At 43.2% G+C, this 20,812-nt stretch overlaps 1 protein-coding gene across 2 annotated transcripts in view; it reads left to right on the top strand.

Moving 5' to 3' along the window:
- zfh2 (Zn finger homeodomain 2) overlaps nucleotides 1-15,939 on the top strand; it is a 389,827-nt gene extending 373,888 nt beyond the window's left edge. For both annotated transcript variants that reach the window (XM_033350922.2, XM_076617743.1), the window contains exon 10: nucleotides 14,937-15,939. In XM_033350922.2, coding sequence (XP_033206813.2) covers nucleotides 14,937-15,655 — 719 coding nt within the window. In that variant the 3' untranslated portion in view covers nucleotides 15,656-15,939. The remainder of the gene's footprint in view (nucleotides 1-14,936) is intronic.
- The last annotated feature ends 4,873 nt before the right edge of the window (nucleotides 15,940-20,812 follow it).

Raw genomic sequence — 20,812 nt, 5'->3', positions numbered from 1 at the left:
ATCGTTCGTTCCACAAATAAAAGCATAGAATCGCATCCTTAAAAATACACCTACGAATATAAATAGGGTTTCAAAAAATAAATGTTGCGATACGAAACGCAAAACTCGAAACCAAAAAATCATTGAACGTCTGAAATTTTCTAACTTCTTTCCTTTTATGCGTTCGCCAAATAAAACTGAGATAATACACACTGAGATAAACAAAATATCGACGAATAAACGCTTTGCCGACAAAATCGATAAAACCAAGTAAATCAATTCGCATGAAAATACCCAAGAATCGAGCGAATTGGCAAGAAACGAGCCCAGACAGCTCTATTCGATTAACTACGAAATCCCTTTACATAAATCACCCCTGTAATTTCTCGTCTGGTCCACTAATTTCATTATAAAACGATTAAACAAGTAAGAAGTAAAGGAAGCAGCGTACGAACGAGCAAGGTCGTTCGACCACGTTCGCATTAGTTCGTTACGTGCACGCTCTTGTAAGGTTTACAGTGCAAAGAAATATCGCCACTCGAAACTTTCAATAAGATAAGATAGGCTGATTTGTGTCGGGCTAATGAATTCACCTTGTGATTCTCCAAATTTGATTGCGAACAACTCGTAAACGATCTACGTTTGAAATCGGATTGCTTACCTCGTTTACAATATTACGGCGCGACGAATAGCGAGATCTATCACGTACGTTAACGACTCGATGACCATAGTCTTCTATACGAGGATACACGTAACCTTAACTAATCAAAAGGAGAAAAAAGTCTGACCGATGCTAATGTTAACATTCGTCTCGTACACAATGATCGTAGTTTAATAGCGTGTATATATTGTTCTATTTCTGCGAATTGTTTTGTTTAATTTGTTAATTTCTATACGTATAACAACCATCTCTAATTAACTCAAATAACCTTACTATAGATTTATAGATATTTAAATTTACGCTTACGATACGATTATTGTAGATTTATGGTTATAACAGAAAACATTTTGTCTTACTAGGCTCTCGTTGTTTCGTCGTTATATGGAAGACCGATGTTGTCTCGTATTGAAGTTATCCGATGTGTAAACAGAGAAAACTCGTGGATAAATTGTAAGGCAGAAAATATATTTAAATAGAAGTGTAATTATAAGTAAGAATACAATTTGAGCCGGTCCAGATCCGTACGCTAGCTGTGTTACCCAATAACTGAAAACCCCGAAGCCAACGTCGCCTGTCTACTGTTTGTGGTCTGTCTTCGTCGCAGTGTTTTGTCTACACGCTGTCGATGACTTCGGTGCTTGAGAAAACTAAAAAGACCAGATGTAGAGTTTTCTTAGAAGTGGTGACCACTTCAACATCTCGTAATACACGACAAGTTTAAAATTATTCTGTACAAAGACGTCCAATTGAATTTTAAGACGTGCAATCTCGGCCGACGCAAACGAATCTATATGATACTTAAAAACGTGAAATTCCTGTAGGTGGATGTAATTCGATGTCCAGAGACTGTTCGAGCGTAGACTGTTCAACGAGGAATATAAATAAGCGGAGACTTGTTCCAAACCGAAAAGGGGTTGGGAAAAAGGGAGGAAAGTTGGAATCCGAGCGTGTCTGATCTGCGTAACAAGCCGCGCATGGTCGTCAGTCGAGGATCCACGTTCCACCCTCCAATGGTTAGGAATAGCGCACCCTCTTCTGGGCTTCCTAACGATGTGCTAACAAAATACGAGCCGCGGATAAAGAGCTGTTTCGAGGAGGAACGTAAGCAGATTGACGAGGAGACGACGTTACGTACGTCGGGAATAAGAATGGGAAAAAAAGAACAGACGGGGAAAAGGAAACGAGGAAGACAAATATAAGAGGTTGCAGAGGGTTACGTCTAAGAAACGGGCGATGGAAATGATTTCTTCTTTCCCTTCGCGAACGGGCTCTACCTTCCACCCCTTAATTATCCGGCTGACAATTATTTTTAACGACTCCGCGATATCCTAACGAGACCTAATCCGCCGACGTGGCGTCTCTTCCCAAAGAAATAACAAAATGGAATGGTAAGCTGGATGTCGAAGGTTGTCCCCTTATCGTGTTTCCTTTTAATCGCTCTGACATTTTTTTTTTTTTTTTTTTTTAGTGTAGTCTCGTGACGTTTCTTATCGAATTACGATCACTCTGTCTTTGGCAATATTATTGAGAATTTGTTCAAAGAAATTCGGATAATAGCGTCTTGGCAGATAGAAGAGAATAGACTGGAGTTTATATACATAGATTTACCCCTTGCGTCGCTTCTAATTAATTTCTTCGCTTATTTTTCGATAATTTCAGTTCCTAGAAGAAAAATGAAATTCTTCGACTCTCGACTTTCCTGTATTTCTTGCTATGTTACTATGTTGCAATATATCGATCCTTATAACGAAAGAGGATAGACGCGATGAACGTAAAATGTCAACGGCAAGTGAATTAAAATGGAAACCTTCGGGGTGAACGTGCACGTGGAAGCATACGAACACAGTTTGGTTAAATCATAAGGTTAAATCATTTCTATTGTCTCATCAGACAATTACTTCTCTATATTACCACTCGTGCGACTGTTACGATGAAAATTACTGCGTTCTTATATTTAACATAATATACGAATGACGGTCGAAACGATTTTATATACATATGTCCGAAATTGAAGAGTATCGAAGGTCGGCCGTTGTTTGGTTTAAAATATCGAATAGTTTGGTGGACGAAGTTATAGAGAGCAGGAAAATTCCTCTCTGTATTCCCACGTTACAATCGGCACGAACAATCGACACAATTGCACAAAACAATCCCGGTCGCCGCAAAGTGGCGAAGCATGACCATCATCGTGATCACGTGAGGGAGTCCACTCCTATTTTCGATCGCTATTACAGCACGATAATTACAGTACGATAGGCGACTTCCCACGTCCGGCACGCCTCGCTCATTAAGTCGTCGCTTAATGATACCTGCAATCGGCTGCGGTCTATACCCGTTATGGTTATGGCAACGCGCGTCATGATCGTCGTACCATGTATTAGTTAATCCCGTTTATTTCGTTACCTGCTACGCTCACAAATAAATCTGCCCTTATACCTACGTCGAATATTACGAAACGACACGATACAATGTTCTCGATTACTTTTCGCGATTATACAATGATTAATGAGGAGGTTGACTAAGGAGGAGAAGTTAATTCGTCGTTCTATCGGCCAATATTTGTAACATCGTAATTTATTCGAAATATTCTATATGTATTTAAAATATTTTCTTGACATTGCATCGTGCACGATGTTCCATGATCTTCCGATATTACGTTAATTCAACGATTCGTTGAAATAAGTTACGTCGATACGTCGCTATCGAAAGATCTTTTATTCCCACGTTCTCCAGAACACGCGAATTAATAAGTTTCTCAACTTGTCGTATTACGATATGTCGATTTTTAAGCGCACGAAACGTTTGCGTTTAAGAAACGAGCCGGTTAACAGATCAAAAGTCAAGCTTTTCAGAATTAATCTGCGAAAGAGAGTTTACGTACGATCAAGAGGTTTCAATCTCGTACGTCACTGTTTCTTGAGCTGGGGTGCTGTGAGAACCCTGTGATTCGCGTGTCGACCAGTTAAGAATCATTAAGGCAAATCTTCGAAGGGGTATTGCTTGCCATCGTGTCAGGGTCAGGCTGGCCTATATGCGCGTACCTACTCGTTGAGACAAATATTGAATTGTTACCGGATACATTGTTGATCTAAACCCATTTACGACCGCGTCACAACCACCATTCCCAACGGGACCAATCTCGCTAACAGGGCCGGATCGTTTAACGAACTTACTCTGCATTCTACTCTTCGCTTTCCACGAGGACGGCCAAGATGCGAGACGCGAACCAAAGAAACCAAAATCGAGATGTACGAAGAAAGGCGTAATAAACGCAGGAGGAAGAAAGCGAGGAAACGACCGCTAGGAGTTTATAAAATTTCTATGAGAAATTACTAATTCGTCATTTCTTACAGTTACGATCCTAAAGTAACCCGAAGGAAGTGTCTACCGTAAAAGAGAATTTAAAGGATATCACGGAATTTTTTCAAGAAACTTTCTCTCTTTCCGATCGACACTGATACAATTACGATCTTCGGACATACTCCGGACGAAGAGACGAAACGATAATTATGGCAAACTTGAATCTCCATAGCCTCCGAGGAATGAACCAACGTCGAGAATAAACTAAGAGAAGCTCGCCTAAAAGATATACCATTGCTCTGGTTGTCACGAATCTCCACCTCCGTCACTGTCTACGTCGTTTGTCGTTTCGAGTCGTCGATTCTCATAACGCTACGATATACCGTAAAGCTAAATCCGTAGTCCGTTTGAAACTACGAAACACCGCTTCGCAATCCCAACAACGTCCAAACATGTCCATCCACTCGTACAATACCGATCTGCCAATCTTCTAAAAATAAAACTGCGAAGACGAAATTGTAAAGGCGACGCAAGGTGGGCATAAACTTTAACGAGTCGAAAGACTGGAGCCGTGGTCCGCCCCTGACTTTGGCGGGTCCGCGTGTACCCTTCACGTCGGATCCGCAGCGTTGCTCTGCATTTAAATAATTAAAGATCCGACGGGACGGATGGATGCACGGACTCGTCGGTATTAATGGGATAATCGAGCGTTCAACGTCGAACGAGAAGTGGCCGGAGGAGCGGCGAGGGGAAGGCAGCAAACGGGGGGGTGGGTGGGGAGAAAAAGGTTGGTGGTTGGTGACGATGCCTCGGTGGTGGTGGACGGGTGATAATGATTTTATAGTCAGCTGAACTGGCCGGGGGAGGAGGGTGAGAGAGACAATTGACTCGATAATACGGGTCTTCCTGCCTGGCACCCGTTGATACCGACGGCGAATCAAGTGCGAACAACCGACCAGGAGAGAAGAGAAAGAGAAGAAACGAGGGACAAGGATAAATGTTCCGTTCGCTAATGACCCTGGTGCCTCTTTAGGGACTGCTTCTCGACTTAGGCTACCGGTCGAAGACCTCTCCTCTGCCTCTTCGTCACAGCACGGGGAATCAGGTACCTGACAGGGAACTCCACCTCCTGGCTTCTGCCGCGTCCTCCCGTTTTGCAGACTCAATACATACCAGCGGCCACCGGCTTTCGGTGGATCGCGCTCACGATCCTCGCGCGTCCAGAACTTCGAGAAACCTAAGCGATGGATAGCGTGAAGCGTAATCGTAGGCTGTCTTTTGGCCTTTTAGCGAGACCTTGGCGAGTCCTTTAGTGCGTCTCGCTGACGTTTCGCAACGAAGATCGTGCATCGGAACAACGCGATAAATCGTGCTTTGTTGCTTCCATTTCGTATCTTTCCGTGGTAATTGTTAGGTAAAAGGGAACACTTTGACATGACGTACGAGTGGGAGGAGGAACAAGCTTCTAGATTTAAAATTACTCGATCTAATTAACTCGATCGAATTAATTCGTCGATGAATTTATAAAATTTTGAAAATGTCAAGCATCGAACTGATGCTACGGCAAGCTGTATTTTTTAATTATTCAAGGGGAGGAACTGTGTGTTTAATTCGATGATCCAACAGAAAGACAATTTCGTTTAGACTGGATTGATCGCAAACATATCTCGAGTAATTCAAAGGTTGTCTCCCAATAAAAGACACGATGTTTCCCTCTGTGCTCTTTAATTCTTACGCGGGGTGTTACTAAATACGAGTCAGATATTTGTAAAGTAATACAAGCCATTGAGAACATACGATCATATCGAAACATAATTCGTTTCGTCCGTGTGTTTGGATCGTTGCAATCGTCATCGCGACCCGATCTGTAAACCACCCGGTCACCAAAGAATTCAGCAGATATCGATCAGCAGTTAACCAAAAAGATGGATAACGAGTGACACAAGTGTACAGGTGGTTGGCGTTGATATCTTCAAGTTTCACGACGAATAAGCGTGTACTTTTGCCGGCAGTTTTTTATAACGGTCCTATTCAACGAGTCGTAATTCAACGATAAAGCGTCGAGTCATCGATACGAAGAATTAATATCGTGTCACGTAAAACATTTAAGGAATGGACGCTTGAGTTTCTTTCGCTGCTCGTAAAGAGCGTTTGCTTGATCTCGCCTTTTCCACCGAGTTTGACGTTCATACACAGGTGTCGAAAAAAGACACCTGCCCAATAAGATGGTTCGCGACGTTTCCTCGATATGCGTGTCATGTCCGAGATTCAATTTTCTTCCCCTCGACATTTTCAAAAAATCATCGTTTCTTGTATAAAACAAATTAAATACGTTGTGTGTGTTCGTAATCGTATATTTTCCGAACGCTTCATATTACTTTCGAATCTTTGAGCTACCCTTTTGCCTCGTTTTACGCGAAACATCGCTACGACACGAAGTTTCTACGAAACTGCACGTTACGTTATATGTTTTCACTCGCAAACAACGATCGTTACCAAAGTTTGAAAAAGATCACGTTTCTTCGACTTTCTCTCTTCATCCATAGTATTTGGTTAGAGTCAGAAAACCCGCAAATAACGCTATATATACACCTGCTCTAATTTCATAAAAAACTAAACAATCGAAAATATCTCACGAACAAAGCGAAGTAACGAAATATAGCAGACACAAGGCAACCGTACGATCCACCGCAAAGAGACGATAGAAATGAAAGGAAATTCGAATCGGCCGGTTATCGAGCGATATTTATCGATCTCGTTACGAAAACGGCCACCTCGAAACGAACGAAGCAAGAGAGAAAAAATAAAGAATCGATTTCACGATTAATACGGTGGTACGAATAATTTTGTTGGGCCACCATGGTGCGACGAAAACGGTCGAAGGACGTTCGCAAGGAAAGGAGACGGCGAACGAAGGATAAAAGCAGAGAAGCGAAAGGGATCTGGTCCCGTAGGTTCACGTGCGCGCGGCGAACGCAAAAATAGCTCCGAGACACGTCAATAATTAATTAGCAGAATTTATCGATACGCCACCGCCGTTATCTTGTCCGATACGCGTACGAAACGATTTTGTGACCGTGCAGGGAGATAAGCCGTCGTCAATTCACTCGGCTGCCTCGTTCCCGTAGAAATTACGACTTCCTCGTGATCCTCGACATCCAACATTTCCAAAGGGAGGCGCAGAATGCCCCTACAACGAAACCTCCTGGCCTGTATCGAACGTCAAATGGGTGGGCAGGTGACTCTCCGATGGTCCAACCCAAATTTGGTCCCTCGAATATGAATGTCGCCCATTCACCGTTATAAATAACTATTCCACCGTTTATTTCGTACACAGCCAACCTCGTACACTTGCACGTATAGCTGGATGGGAGCTGCTTTTGGTCGTTTAATTATTCGACTTTTCGTAAAACTCTGTTAACGCGTATAATTAGACGGGCGGTTGTAAATTTTATTGGATTCCTCGGATATCGGGATACGCGTTTCGGAGATTGCATTTAATTGCATTTAACGAGACCTTATCGGTCGTTGATATTGTAGAATAATAAATGGAAGTTTCGAATACGAGCTTGCAGTGTTGTATCTTTTACGAGCACAAAGTTGAAGTGGAATTACAAATAGCGGGAACTTTATAGGGCTCGGGCGAATGTTAAATTAATGTTAATTAATGTTAAACTAAGTTGAAGAAATATATGCATTAATCGTTGGATAACCATTTCAATAAATTTTCCCTGAGAAGCTGCGGTGTACGACTGCAAACAACAAATTTTAGAATGACTCGCCTCGTATATATATTTTGATTCAAAGTCTCTCTTGTAACGCGAAAGGTCCTTCTGCTCGTTCAAACGAGAGTAAAATTCGAGAATACAAAAACTCGTACATGGATAAAGCGATATTCTATCGATTAGCTTGATATGTGTAAACTAATTATTACATTAAAATTTCGTAAGGTATTTCGTAATACGAACATCGCGTGTTACCACAAATCTATCACGCGATAATATTTTACAAAGCTACAACAATACGTCCGATCAACGATCTCCGATACCAACGATCGACAAAAAATCAAGCAAGAAACACTTGCACGGAGCAAAATACAATTTGCTCTTCCATCCATACAGTGAACCGTGTCTTCCCTGCCAACAACTTCGTAAAGAGCCACAGCCTTCGGATTCGAGAACGAAAGCACACAGATTGCACGGTTGGTACGAGGCGCGACAACTTTTTCTATATAAAACACCGTGGTCCCATCGGGCACCATCTCAATCGGAACCGAAGCGTCTTCTAACGAAGACCCGTTCGCCGATCCGGCAAAGATATACTCTTTGGAAGAAACGGGACGGACAACATCATGGAAAGAGCCATTGATCCTGGTGTTCGGGACACGGTTTCACCCATGTCCGAGCAGCGGTTCGAAGGCTCGGGACATCGGTCCCTTGACGTCTCAAGCGGGAGGGTCTCGCGTCGGCCGAGATAACGAAATTAGCCCGGCCGCTAATTTATTTCCTAATTCTCGCGCGAGCGGAGGTGTGAAACAGCCGTTCTGAACCGTGGTATCCACGATAACGGGCCTCGATGTGGAATAAAAAGAGGAAGAAAAGGTCCCTCTCTGTTTCGGTTGGACGGTGAATTAAAAAGGGACGGAGACACCACGAATGGGAATCGACCGAGAAGAAGAAAGAGAGAGATAGCGAGGAAGGTTATAAAGAGAGGCGAAGAGGAGATAATGCGAGGGAAGGAATGCACGCCCACGTTCACAACGTGTTTTCCTATGTCGGTGTGTACGGTCACACCGCGCGAGAACACGCTGGTAGACGTACGTGGAATGCACCGTTGTTGCATACTTCGCGTAGCAAGCTTATGAACGCGCGAATGCATCGATCCCCAACCGTGGCATTGACTTCCCGAGCGCTGAAAGATGGTCGGATCGGTCGGGTGATCGACTGCGCCCAGGATCGCCGCGAGATTAATGCCCTTACACGAGAACCTTCCTTTCGACCAATTGTATAAATGGTATTGGTTCGGTGCGTTGATATTGTCGAGTCAATCTTCGGCTATGCAGATACGATAGGCATGCTGATCTTTTGGGCGATCCTGATCGTCCAACGAATTCTTCGTTCGACGGCACGTCGACGACTAAATTTGTTAATTACGATATTGGTATTCGATGTATTGGAAACGAAATTTTGCGGGCGAGACGAAGTTCGATTCGCTAGACAGCTGCGAGAAGAGATTTGTAGTTTGTCGTAGATCTCTGGTTTGTGATATCGATTGTAAAAGGTGGATAAACAAACGAGGGTAAAGAAAGGCGGCGATGGTGGAAATTGAAATTATTAATTACGATTTATCGTTGGATAAATCGTATGGTTCCTGTAGAAAATTTTGGTAATCGAGCATCGATAGAGAGTTGCGAGGAAAGTAGATCAACGCGGTATTTAAGGAAACTGGTAATATCGTCTCTCGATTAACGGAGACAGAAATTGAGTTGTTCTTTAATATACCAAAAACGTTGGTCGATCGAATCTCAACTTTAAAATGAAACGCAAAGATAATTGCTAACGAAGATTTAGATAGACGAGCATAAGAAAGAGAATTGCATCGTGGAAGAAATTAATTAAGGTAGAAATACATAAACGACGACAACGAAGGAGCTTGTGTTTTCGTTTTGCTAGAGGTTCTATAGTGTCGAAGACTTCTGGCCTGACGGTAATTCTTTGCGTCAATTATCCACAAACGCTTCGTAGCTATCGAAACGAACATGTCACGAATGGAAGCGAAGGGAAAAAAGTAAACTTATATCGAGAGTTAATATTGAAAGAAAGCATATCGAGGCTGCAACGTTCCGCAGCAGCAATTACCTCATTCGCTGTCGTAATTGGAAGACAGACTGTTAGGCCGTAATTTTCTTTTCAAGAAATGCTCGAGCAATTAGTGTAAATAGACACAAAATTGCTCGTCTCCCTGGTAACTATATATAAATTCGTATAACCAGTGTCCCTTCTTTCTCCTTCATTATCATTAATACATTCGATGTGAAGTAAAAATAGATTCAGGGCAAGCTGGTATCGCGAGGAAAATATTACAAAATTCGTATCAATGCGTTACACCAACGTCTCGTATCTTATTTCCTTGGCATGAAAAATTATTAACGCTCTATATTACAACATGATATTACCCATATAAAAAGATAAAAGAGATATGTTTCATAGGAAGATCAAATATACCGGATGGTATTTTCCATACGTATAAATTAAATAAACCGTAAAAGGATAAACGACGAATTAGCATAGTTTTAATGAACGAATTTAAATCAAGTTCCATTCCCTTTGAGACTAGTCGCATTTACAAATGTAAATATCTCGGTGCGAAAAAATTAATCTCTTCTATTGAGAATTCCTCCTCTTCCAGTCATTAAAATATTCATTAGAATAACGAGAAAATTAAGAAAGAATTTCAAAGAAAAAGAATGAAATACAGTCCCTTGTCGCAAAGTTCTTTGTTGCAATTCTCGTTGTAATAACTGAAAGCTTGTTGTAAAGAATTTCGCAGCAATAGAATTAAGCACGGTCGAGGAATGCATTGTAAAATACAATTTAAAATCGGTAGAGGAATCGTTCGACTGTCCTGGATGGGACGCAGTACGCGCGGCTTAGCAAACCAGCTTCAATTTGACAAACTTGCGCGTTGTCGTTACGCTGTTCCAGAACATCCATTAAAATTCCTGGAGGCGCTAACTAACGACATTCCCGATTATTCTGTTCGACGCCCTTCGAATGCGGTTTTATAGCTGTCAGGATATACAGACATATACCTACTTACCAGCGGAACCCACGGTATTGCGTCTGACACGGAAACTCGCTCGTAAATTCCCGCCGAACAAATTTCCAGCATGTGTCGCGGCTATCTTAGGTCCAGTGGTCCTCAACCGACAACGAATCGTTATCTAACTCCGCTAAAAAATTGAATCGATCGACTACTCCGAAGATACGTCAAAAAGTTATTTCAAATTTGAATTTAAAATAATTATTTGCTTGCAAATTTCCAACTGAAATAAGGTTTAATTCGTTTTACGAATCGGTATTTCCTATAGCAAAACGCATCAGAAGCATTTATCGATCTATAAATCGAAAAATAGAGAAAAGCGACGATATCGCAAATATTTCTTTGAAAATTATCTCGAAATTTATAACCCTGCATCCTATCTGTTGTAACAAACAAACCTAGTGGAAAATTGGATACTAATCAAACATCCAGGTAGAAATTTACAAAAAAAAAAGTAGTCGATCGGTTACTCGAACGTAAGAGTCTCGTAGAAGCCAAATTGGCCAAATCCGCTATTTATAAAGTTATCAATTCCACGTTACCTAGGTGTGTGTATATACGATATATAATTAGTAGCAAATATCTGAAAAGAGAAATCTTATATTTTCATTTGTCACGAGAAGAGAGCGTCGATAATCGTAAATTCGGGCGAAACTTTCGAAAAATGATGTTTCTAATTGTCATCGTCGTATGAATTTTAATTTACAAAGTTGATCGGCGCGACGTCCGAACGGTTCGTATATCGAAGGAAGATTGAGAGCCGCTGTCGAGCTGGGAGCGGCCGGCAATCAGAATCTCGTACGTAGTCACACATTTAAACAAAAACACACATCGAGGTGGTACCGAAGCACTACTATCTCAATCCGTACGCAAATGAGCTTCTCCTGCCCTCTAAGGAGACGAAGCGAGAGCGATGCGCGTGTAAAAGTTGCCCAGACCCGAGCGTGTGTCGGCTCGTACGTGTTTCACGCGCGCGAGTTTCTCTTGTTCGATTCACGTACCGTGATGATCGGCCGCGTGTACGTACACATGCGTGGTCGAGTAGGAGGATCGCGGGAGGGCAGAGGGAGAGGGCAAATCACAGCCACTCAAAGAAATAACCAGTGCTCATTAAGAGTAATAACCCCTCCGTTCTCTCGGTCGAGCCGATTGTTTCAAGGGTGTCACACGGATCGGGACAGCTGCGCGATCTACTGCGCGTCATTCGACGCTCTTCCTTATTATATCAGCTCGTTCGGGGTTGTAACGGGGTCCTCCAATGGCCTTGGTGTCGAAAGAGATCTCACGAACCTCGCGATATTCTCGAGCTCCGTCTTTACTCGAGCAACAGCCAAGAACTTCTCGTCGCTCGTTCTCCATACATGTTGCAAATATCAATTTGTATATGCGTTTTGTCCACGCTGAAGAAAGTAATCGGGAACTTGACGATGAGACAAAGACGAGCAACTTCTCGTAGCTTGTGGTTGACGCATGTTCCGAACGAATATCAACTTGCACAAACATTTTGTCCACGTAATTAATGGAATATTCGCGTTGGATTTGAAAACGATATTCGTTGTTAGCAACAAGTATACGCGGAAGGAACGTATACTGCTGTCGCCGTGTGTTGCCGATCTTTAGCGCAACGAACGGAAACAAACAACGTACTGCGAGTCTGACTTGTAAAGTAAAGGGATTAGTTACTTCTGAAAGGGATTATGAACGCGTGGACGTCGTTCGGCTTGCGTTATCATCGATGAGGAAATGGTTTCGGCGAAGATCGTTTCGAGAGGAAACGTTTTAAGTCGCGTTAGCCGTCGCGAGATTGAAATCCCCGGCGGAGGCGCGACTGCTTGCGTTCCACGAAATTGTTACGCTTAATTCACGGAGTCGAGGACGATCGTCGACATCTGGACGGTTCCGGTCATCGTACGATCAACCGATTACATACTTGCAGGCTGCTACTTCGTTTCGCGATTAAATTCCGGTTCTTTGGAAATTACGCGTAAATTTCTTTTTTATTTCTAAGCAAATTTCTATTTTAATCCCATTCCTTTGGTTTCTCTAGAATATCTAATTCGCCCGCGATCTAACAGACAACTTATAACCGAATGCTTTTGGCTGTTGCCTAATTTACAAACGAAGGAGTTCGAACGAATACAAATAGATCATCCTCCACGACGATGGGCGAATTCTCTGGATTCTTACAAAATTCCTCGATGCCATCTCTCGCAGAACTATACCGCGGTGAATGTCGCTGCGCTAATCCCGCCATTTATCCGTAACACATTTCTCCCGTCTTTACTGCACGAGCAACTCCTTCCAAGAAAGGTCCCTTCGACGTTCAAGGACATAAAAACGCGGATTATTTGGCCTCGCGATCGACGCGAACCATAATCCACGCGGCCGCGAATTACCGACGGTCAAGAAAACGAAGCTGAAGGAAGAGAGGAAGGAGAGGAGGAGGAGGAAGAAGAAGAAGAAGAAGAAGAAGAAGAAGACGGTGAAAGCGTTAACCAAACAGGGCTAAATCCACACTTCGCATCGGCAGAGGTTCTCATTAGGGTTTCAGGTTAAAAGAAGCGAATGTTCGAGGCACGGCAAGTATGGTCTTCGACTCTAATAACTATCAATTCCACGTTGACGCGGAACAGACGGACCAAAGCGAGAGGGACAGAGACGATATCCTGCCTGATATTCCGCTCTCTCGTCCAAGTTTGCTCGCGCCCCACCAAGCCTGATAATTACAGGCGAACGTCCAGCGAATGAGCAGGGGTATCATTAACACTTCCTGCCTCGTAACGACTCCTCGTCCGATACACGATACGCGATATACCCATGCGCGTCACTGCGTAAACCTGTCAACCCGCCTAATCGACGTGCAACAACGCATCCTCACCGACCACGAGATCCAAGATCGCTCCAAGATCGCTCGAGGATCGTTCGAACATCTCACCGGGATCGCTCGATCGAATCTTGTCTGAAATACATTGCCGTGTCGCGCTATATTTCGTTGAAAATTGGTTCAACGAAGGCGTTCCTGCATTCTTACAGGCCATAGCTTTATTCGAATTAGCCGAGCTTGTAATTCAATCTCGAATTTTATGTGGAATAACTACGACTCGTACAATACGGGGCGCTATCGGTTTACGATACAGCGACGAAAGAATAAGTGAAAATATTTGATATTTCAGGTCTAAGAAGAAGAAAATATCGGAAAGTGATTACGTATAAAAATTAACAGAATAAGCAAGAAAATAAGTTTCAGAGGCGAAGTAACGCTTACAGAATATCACGAAATATTAATCCAGATATCGCTGGATGAGTAGAAATTCTACGCTTGTAAAAGACTATCGTCATCGAATTGTTAACGCGTAATTGCTAAGACATTGTACGGAACCAAATCTCGTTAATTAGGAAGCAAATTGCTCGTGATCTGTCGCATAAGCCTTACCTTACCTATGATCCTTCGTTAAAAATAAAATCCTGCGATAAAAAACGGAATCCGGATCAAGCTGGTTGCTTGATTCGGATCGAACAACGACGATAGTTGTCTAATTGAAATTATCCGTGGATAGACGATGCCACGGTTAGGCAAGCCGGTGTAGAGCGTAAGGAATGACATTGAGCTCCTTTCTGGAGGCGGCCGCAGGAATTATCCCGTCAATGCGCGTCGCCCCGCGGCCAGGCTAATAACTACCAATTTACCTGTCTCGTAGAAGCAAAAACAGGTTCCATATAAATTCTCTGCTGGTTACATCGTTGACGTTATTATGACAACTAAGTCGGCACAAATCAATTATAACCCTATCCGCGTTTGGAAATCATTTGAAAGAAGAACCGCTTCGGTAGTTAGGAATCTCGGTACAATAGATTGCAAATTGATAGTCAGACACCGGTTACGTTCGTTGTTGCGATTAAGCGAAGCTGCCCATTTTGGTTGAAATCTATAGTATTTGATTTATGAAATATCGAACGTTAGTCGCGTGTTCCAAGCAACGAAAGATCGCGAGACTGTCAGAAGACCAAGTCGACTATTTTGGCTTCTAATTTCTTTCTAATTCTAAGAAAAGATTCTGATAAATCACGTTTCCGCGTTTTTCATACAACTTTAAGATGGTTTTGTAAAAATTTAAAAACAGAGCGGATTAAGAAACCGATTTTCTAACGGAACGAATCTGTGGTTTGTTTCCAGTAGCGGCTCCAGGTTTGAGCGGCAGCATGCACGGCAGTGGGCTAATGTCGTTGCACGTGGAAGGGGGCACCCAGGTCCAGGTGCCGCGCTCTCTGATGCAAGCATTCCTGCAGCAAGACCCGAACCATCCAGGCCTGGAAACGGTCCGATTGCCGACGCCTCCGTGCGGCTCCGATGAGAACGGGCCGCCACAGCACTGTCGCGAAGTCGAGACGGAACTGTGCCTGGTCTGTCGCCGATGCGGCCGAGCTTATCCGCAAGAATCGACGCTGCTCGCTCACCAACGCTCCTGCTATCTTGGCAATCAACAGCGTCGCGGTGCGTTGCGCCTCGTCCAATCTCGTTACGCCTGTTCTCTGTGCGATGGAAACACTCCGACGAGAACTTACACGACGGTCACCGAATGGCGGCGTCACGCTGAAACGTTGCAGCATCGAGCTCGCCTCGAAGCGAACCAAGAACGCCAACAACAGCAACAACAGTTTGGTAACATCGGCGCGGAATCTGTGGGACAGTGTGGCGAGGAAGTGCATCCGCTCACGGACGAGATGGAGGATGTGGTGAATCAAATCACCCTGTTGGCTGCTCGCGCGGCCGCTGAGAGCACCACGGGCCAGCCACAGGCTAACGAGAGGGCGAACCAGGACAACAATAACGCTCCCGACGTCAAGAGGCAGAAACTGGTCCAAGAGGTTGCTGCTTTGGCTGGCGCGCGTTAAACGGAGCGTGTCGCGCGCGAAAGAAGCGAATAACAAAGACAACGGAGAAGAATCATCAGGCAGAGGTGCTACGACGAGATGAGCCATCGAACGTTCGCGAATCGTCCGGTTCGCAGGCCGACGATTTCTTCGGGAGGAGAAAATGAAGAGGAAAACGAGAACGAAGGAAAAAAACGGAGCTGGGAGAGAGTGTTCGATGGGTGCTCCTCTTCGACGGGGTACTCGATAACGAAAGCAAACAACGTTCCTAACTGGCTAAATAAAGGGAAGGGGGTTCCAACCAAGGCAGGAACTGTCGGTGGGGGGGGGCTTTTTCTTCCGCTCCGGGCACCGGGGGAATCCCCGGCTCCAGATACTCGCGCGTGGACGGTGGACCAATCAACGAGGATGCCGCGTAATGGACCTCTCTCTTTATTCTCGTTTTAATTTCGGGCCGCGCACGGGCCACTGTCGCGCGCGTAATCACCAATTTAACTAATATTTTTGTTACAATATATGTACACACATAGCGTGCCACCAAAGCAGCGCGCTCACCAAAGTTCCTTCGATAGAAAGAATGAAGAATGCTTCGGAGTTTTGACGGACACACGTAACGGGACGAGTGAAAACAGAGAAACGAACGACCAAAAGGATTATCGGTTTGTTGTTTGATAATTGAGAGAGACGTTTGCACGAGTCGAGAAACGAGCGATTTTCTCGATGGATCGTCGTTCTTTTCTTTTCTTTTTTGTGTCTCTTTTTTTTTCTCTTTACGAAGCGACATCGCCTCTATACGTGCGTTGACTTTACGCATCGGTCGCTTCGTAAGTAGGATTTTGGGGATGGAGATGGCGGCGCGGAAACCGCGAGGCGACGAAGAAGCACGTGGAGGAGAATAAATACGTGGGGGAGAGGAAAAGAATGAGCGTCGACGACGCCGGGAAGACGCGTCGAGGTGGGCTGATTTAAACGTTCCTATGTAAAGTAATAATAAAGATTTAATGAAACAAAAGAAAAAAAAAGTTACTAAAACAAGCGGACAGACGTTAAGGACGCGGCGTAGTAGGATAGATGGCGCGGCGTTCGCGAAACTAATAGCGTCGCGCTCGTTGCGAATACATACGTACATATTCATCTCTAAGAAATGAAAAAAAAAAAAAATGAATCTTCACTCTCTGTCTCTCTCTTTCTCTTTTTACGTGCGTGTGTATGGGTGGTACTGCGTAAGTAGCGTGTGTCAAGGAGGATGCGAGAATCGGATGAAGCGTTGTTCACCGACGGTGACCACGAAAAAAGATGAAAGACACGAAACGGAAGGGAATCGCGAGAAGAAAGGAAGATCACCGCGTGTTCCTCTTTTCTTTTTTAATCGGCAAAAGGTGAACGCGCGAAAGTACATACAGAGGCCAGAGAGGTTCACGTGTCGGAGGACGATCGGACGACCTTTTGAGGAAATCGGTGGCTGGAAGGATTTTTTCTTCGAAAAAAAAAAAAAAAAAAAAAAATGGAGAGAGAACCCACGCGCACACGTGCACACTCACACGCACTCACTCGTGACACGTATACACGTGCATACACGCATACACAAGCCTAGTAATATCCATTCTATAGTTTCGAGAAACACTCACAGGGCACGGTAACCCCGCGGCTGGGAGGGGTTCTTTTTAAGTACGATAAAACGCGTAATAAACGTCGCTACCGGCGCGCGAATTTTAAAACGTGAGTTCCGTTCATTTTTCTCTGGCCGTGAGAGCAAAACGCTCGTAAGGAGAAACGTCGAATGGAAAGGAGAGTAAAGTTTCGTGGGAGAGAAACGAGAACGACGACGCGAAACGAAACGGGGAAAAAAGCAAAAAGAAGAAATGGGAAGAAAAACGCGAGAGGGCAAGTTGCCCCGGTGCCCGTCGCGATACGGTTCGCGTTCACGAACAAGCAGACCCAAAAACATGGTTCCTATATTTAATAAATTATATTTAATAACGCTAAAAAAAAAACCTAACGATTAATGATTAATATTAATGATAATAATAAACATAGTAATAATAACGATAGTAATAATGGTAAATAGTTATAGCTATCGATAGCTGTAATTGATTATCGCTAGTTAATCGGTCGACGATACGATAGCAAATCGGTCAGCCGTGCCAGAGACCGCGATCGGGCGCAGTGCTGATCAAGACGTGAACTTTTTTGGTTCTTTCTCACTGGAAAGCCGGAAACGGTGGATCGCGCGGCGCGTGTGATGCTTTCGGGGTCGACCGAAGGAAAGCGCGAAGTTCGCGTACGCGCAAATCGGGTCTCCGTGGTTACGAGAGAAAAAAAGAAAAGAGAATTAAACGCAGTTGAATCGGGTGAACACGGCATAGCACTGGACACGATGGAAGAAAAAGAGAGAAAAAAATGAATGAAAGAAAGACGTAAATAAAAGTCACCTCTCGATCGACGGACACGGGGTTTTTGTAAAGGTCTGCTCGGGAACGACAGAGAATCCACTATTAGCTCGTAAGTTAACGGTTAATTACAATTAAACTGTAGATTTTAAGGGGAATATGGGAGGATATGCATCGGTAGACGACACACAAGACACACTCATGCATAGGTATATATATATATATAAAAAAAGGTATATATATATAAATAAATGAATAAAATGAATGAACAAAAAGTATATATATATTTATGTAGAAAATTATATAAATATATATATATATTATATATAAATATATGATGTTGTAACGTACTAGAATCCTCGCGGGTAATATCCGAAACGGCCACGTGTATACGCGCGTACGTACGTCGTGTTTCTCGCGTTTTGTTTAATCTTTTAAACACGCTTACGCGCCGAAATCGAACACACATACATACACACAGACAGACAGACACACATACACACGTACATAGAACAGGAAAAAAAGTAAGCGAATTATCAAAAAGCCTGAAAACTATCTGGGAAAATGGTGAATCGGGGATATCGCGAATGTGGAAAAAGAGCGGGGGTTGTGCCACCGTATGTGCAAGAGAGAATGTGAGAAGAACCTGTTAAGGGTCGCGCTCCGAATCTTAACCTCAAAAGCGAAAAAAATTAAAAACCGAGGAGTTAAAGCGAAGGTAAAGAGCGTACGACGAAGTAAGAAGAAAACGAATATATATATGTAGTATAAAGAGGGTACTACCCGGCTACGTGGAAAGTAAATTAGGAAGAAGAGAGAGGGGTTGAAGGGGATGTTTATGGGGATGAAAGGCGGGCGCAAAACGCGTAGTGGTCGTTAGACGTCGAACGAGACGCAAAGTAATAACTATTTGTAAGGTAACTAAGCAACTCGAGGTTCCTGTCTGCAAAAGATAATTTTTCTAATGTAAACGTTGATGACGACGATTATTAATATTATATTTGATTATTACCGACTATTATTATTACGATTATTATTATTATTATTATTATAGATTTACTATATTATATTTACATATATGTGGTCATGTATTTATTATTATCTATGTAAAAAGTTATAGCGTTGGGCTAAAACTGAAACGAATGGACACACGGTAACACGCACACATCACACACATACGACACCTGTTTAGGGACACTGTACACACACGTTTATATACACGTATTTATACACGCAAAGAGAGACACGTGTAATTATTGAATTCACACGTACATATAAACACATATACGTATACACATATGAAAATCGAAATTCCCAATTGATCGCGTTGCTCCGCGGCGATTCCCTTTTTAGTTAAATCGTAACACGGAGCATCGAAACGAATGGAGAAAAGGAAAGAGAAATGTTCGTAACCGATACCTCGCAAAATAGGACAATTGTTACTATCCGGTGATCACGGGCTAATTAAAAATCTGCGTAGATGTTAATCTGTAGATTACGAAGTAGCGAGCCCCCTCTTATTTGAAATCGTGGCTTTCACCACGTTTCGTCGATCTCGAACGCTCTCATCAAGCCTGTATATTGCAAACGACCTAACCGAACGGCTATACATACATACACACGATATATCACTAATCTTAGCAGACGAGACGCGAGACCTTGGAAAAAGGGCGAAACGCGTCCCCTTTTATCGCGCGTACATTCTAACGAAAGAGAATAAGAAAGCGAAAGAGGATGAAAACAGAAACGAAAAGAGGAAAAAGAATGGTATGCACTTTGGCGCACAAAAGAATCAACATCGTGTTCCTTTTAATTGTATACATACACATATGTATAGACGCGTATACGTGTATACACGGAATATTTAATTTTTCTAATCGATTCGCGGCTAATACACACGCAGGAGATTTGCACGAGACGAATCGACGAACGCGCAACTTGTTTCGAGAAAAAACATGTACATCGAACATATACTCACACTGTCTACACGTACGCATATATAATACACACATATGAACATGTAGACGTAATACACAGGAAACATGCGTATATACGTGGATACCACACATCGAGAATTGAAGCGAATCGAAAACATCGAGAATGGTCTCGAATCGATATAACGTTTATCGCATATACGCGCGTGGAATTCTCAAAACGCGGCAACGTACGTGCGCGTGTACGCAAACCTGGGTTTTGGCGTTTTGAGTTTCGAGTACGGGAGATTGCGTGATAGAGTAACCGAACCTCGCTACTAGCTGTTCCTAAAATCAACAATGATGAATGAGTGATAAGCGTGCGCGGATTAATTTAAGGAGTGAACTATAAGAGATGCAATTGAGTATGCAGAAACTATTATTACGTTGCGAGAAATTTTCACCGCCCCATCGCCGCCCGTCACCTTCCGGTTTCTCTCGTCGATCGTGCGACATTTCCTCGCGAGATCACGCGACCCGAGAACGTTCGACGATACGTCCTTTCGATTCCACGATCGATTTTTCTATCCACGGCCTGCTATAATCGTCGACGAAGCTCGTACGAATAGACGCGGCTGCAAAACCGAAGCTTATAAGAAAGAAAAAAGAAAAAAGAGAAAGAAGAAGATATATGCGATCAGTGGAAAAGAAACTATTCGGATGATCAGTTACACGTATTTACAGGGTCATACGGTCGATTTTTAAGAAGATTGATCGTGGAATGGGAACGATGTTAAGATCGATTCGTTAAAAAAAAAAAAAAAAAAAGAAAAGACGAAAATCGAAAGAATCGCGGTTTCCTTTTTCTTCTTTAT

This window comes from Bombus vancouverensis, chromosome 4 (assembly GCF_051014615.1).
Source record: "Bombus vancouverensis nearcticus chromosome 4, iyBomVanc1_principal, whole genome shotgun sequence".
Lineage (NCBI taxonomy): Eukaryota > Metazoa > Arthropoda > Insecta > Hymenoptera > Apidae > Bombus > Bombus vancouverensis.
Note: the sequence above shows the minus strand (reverse complement) of the source record. Positions and strands in the feature narration are given on the sequence as shown.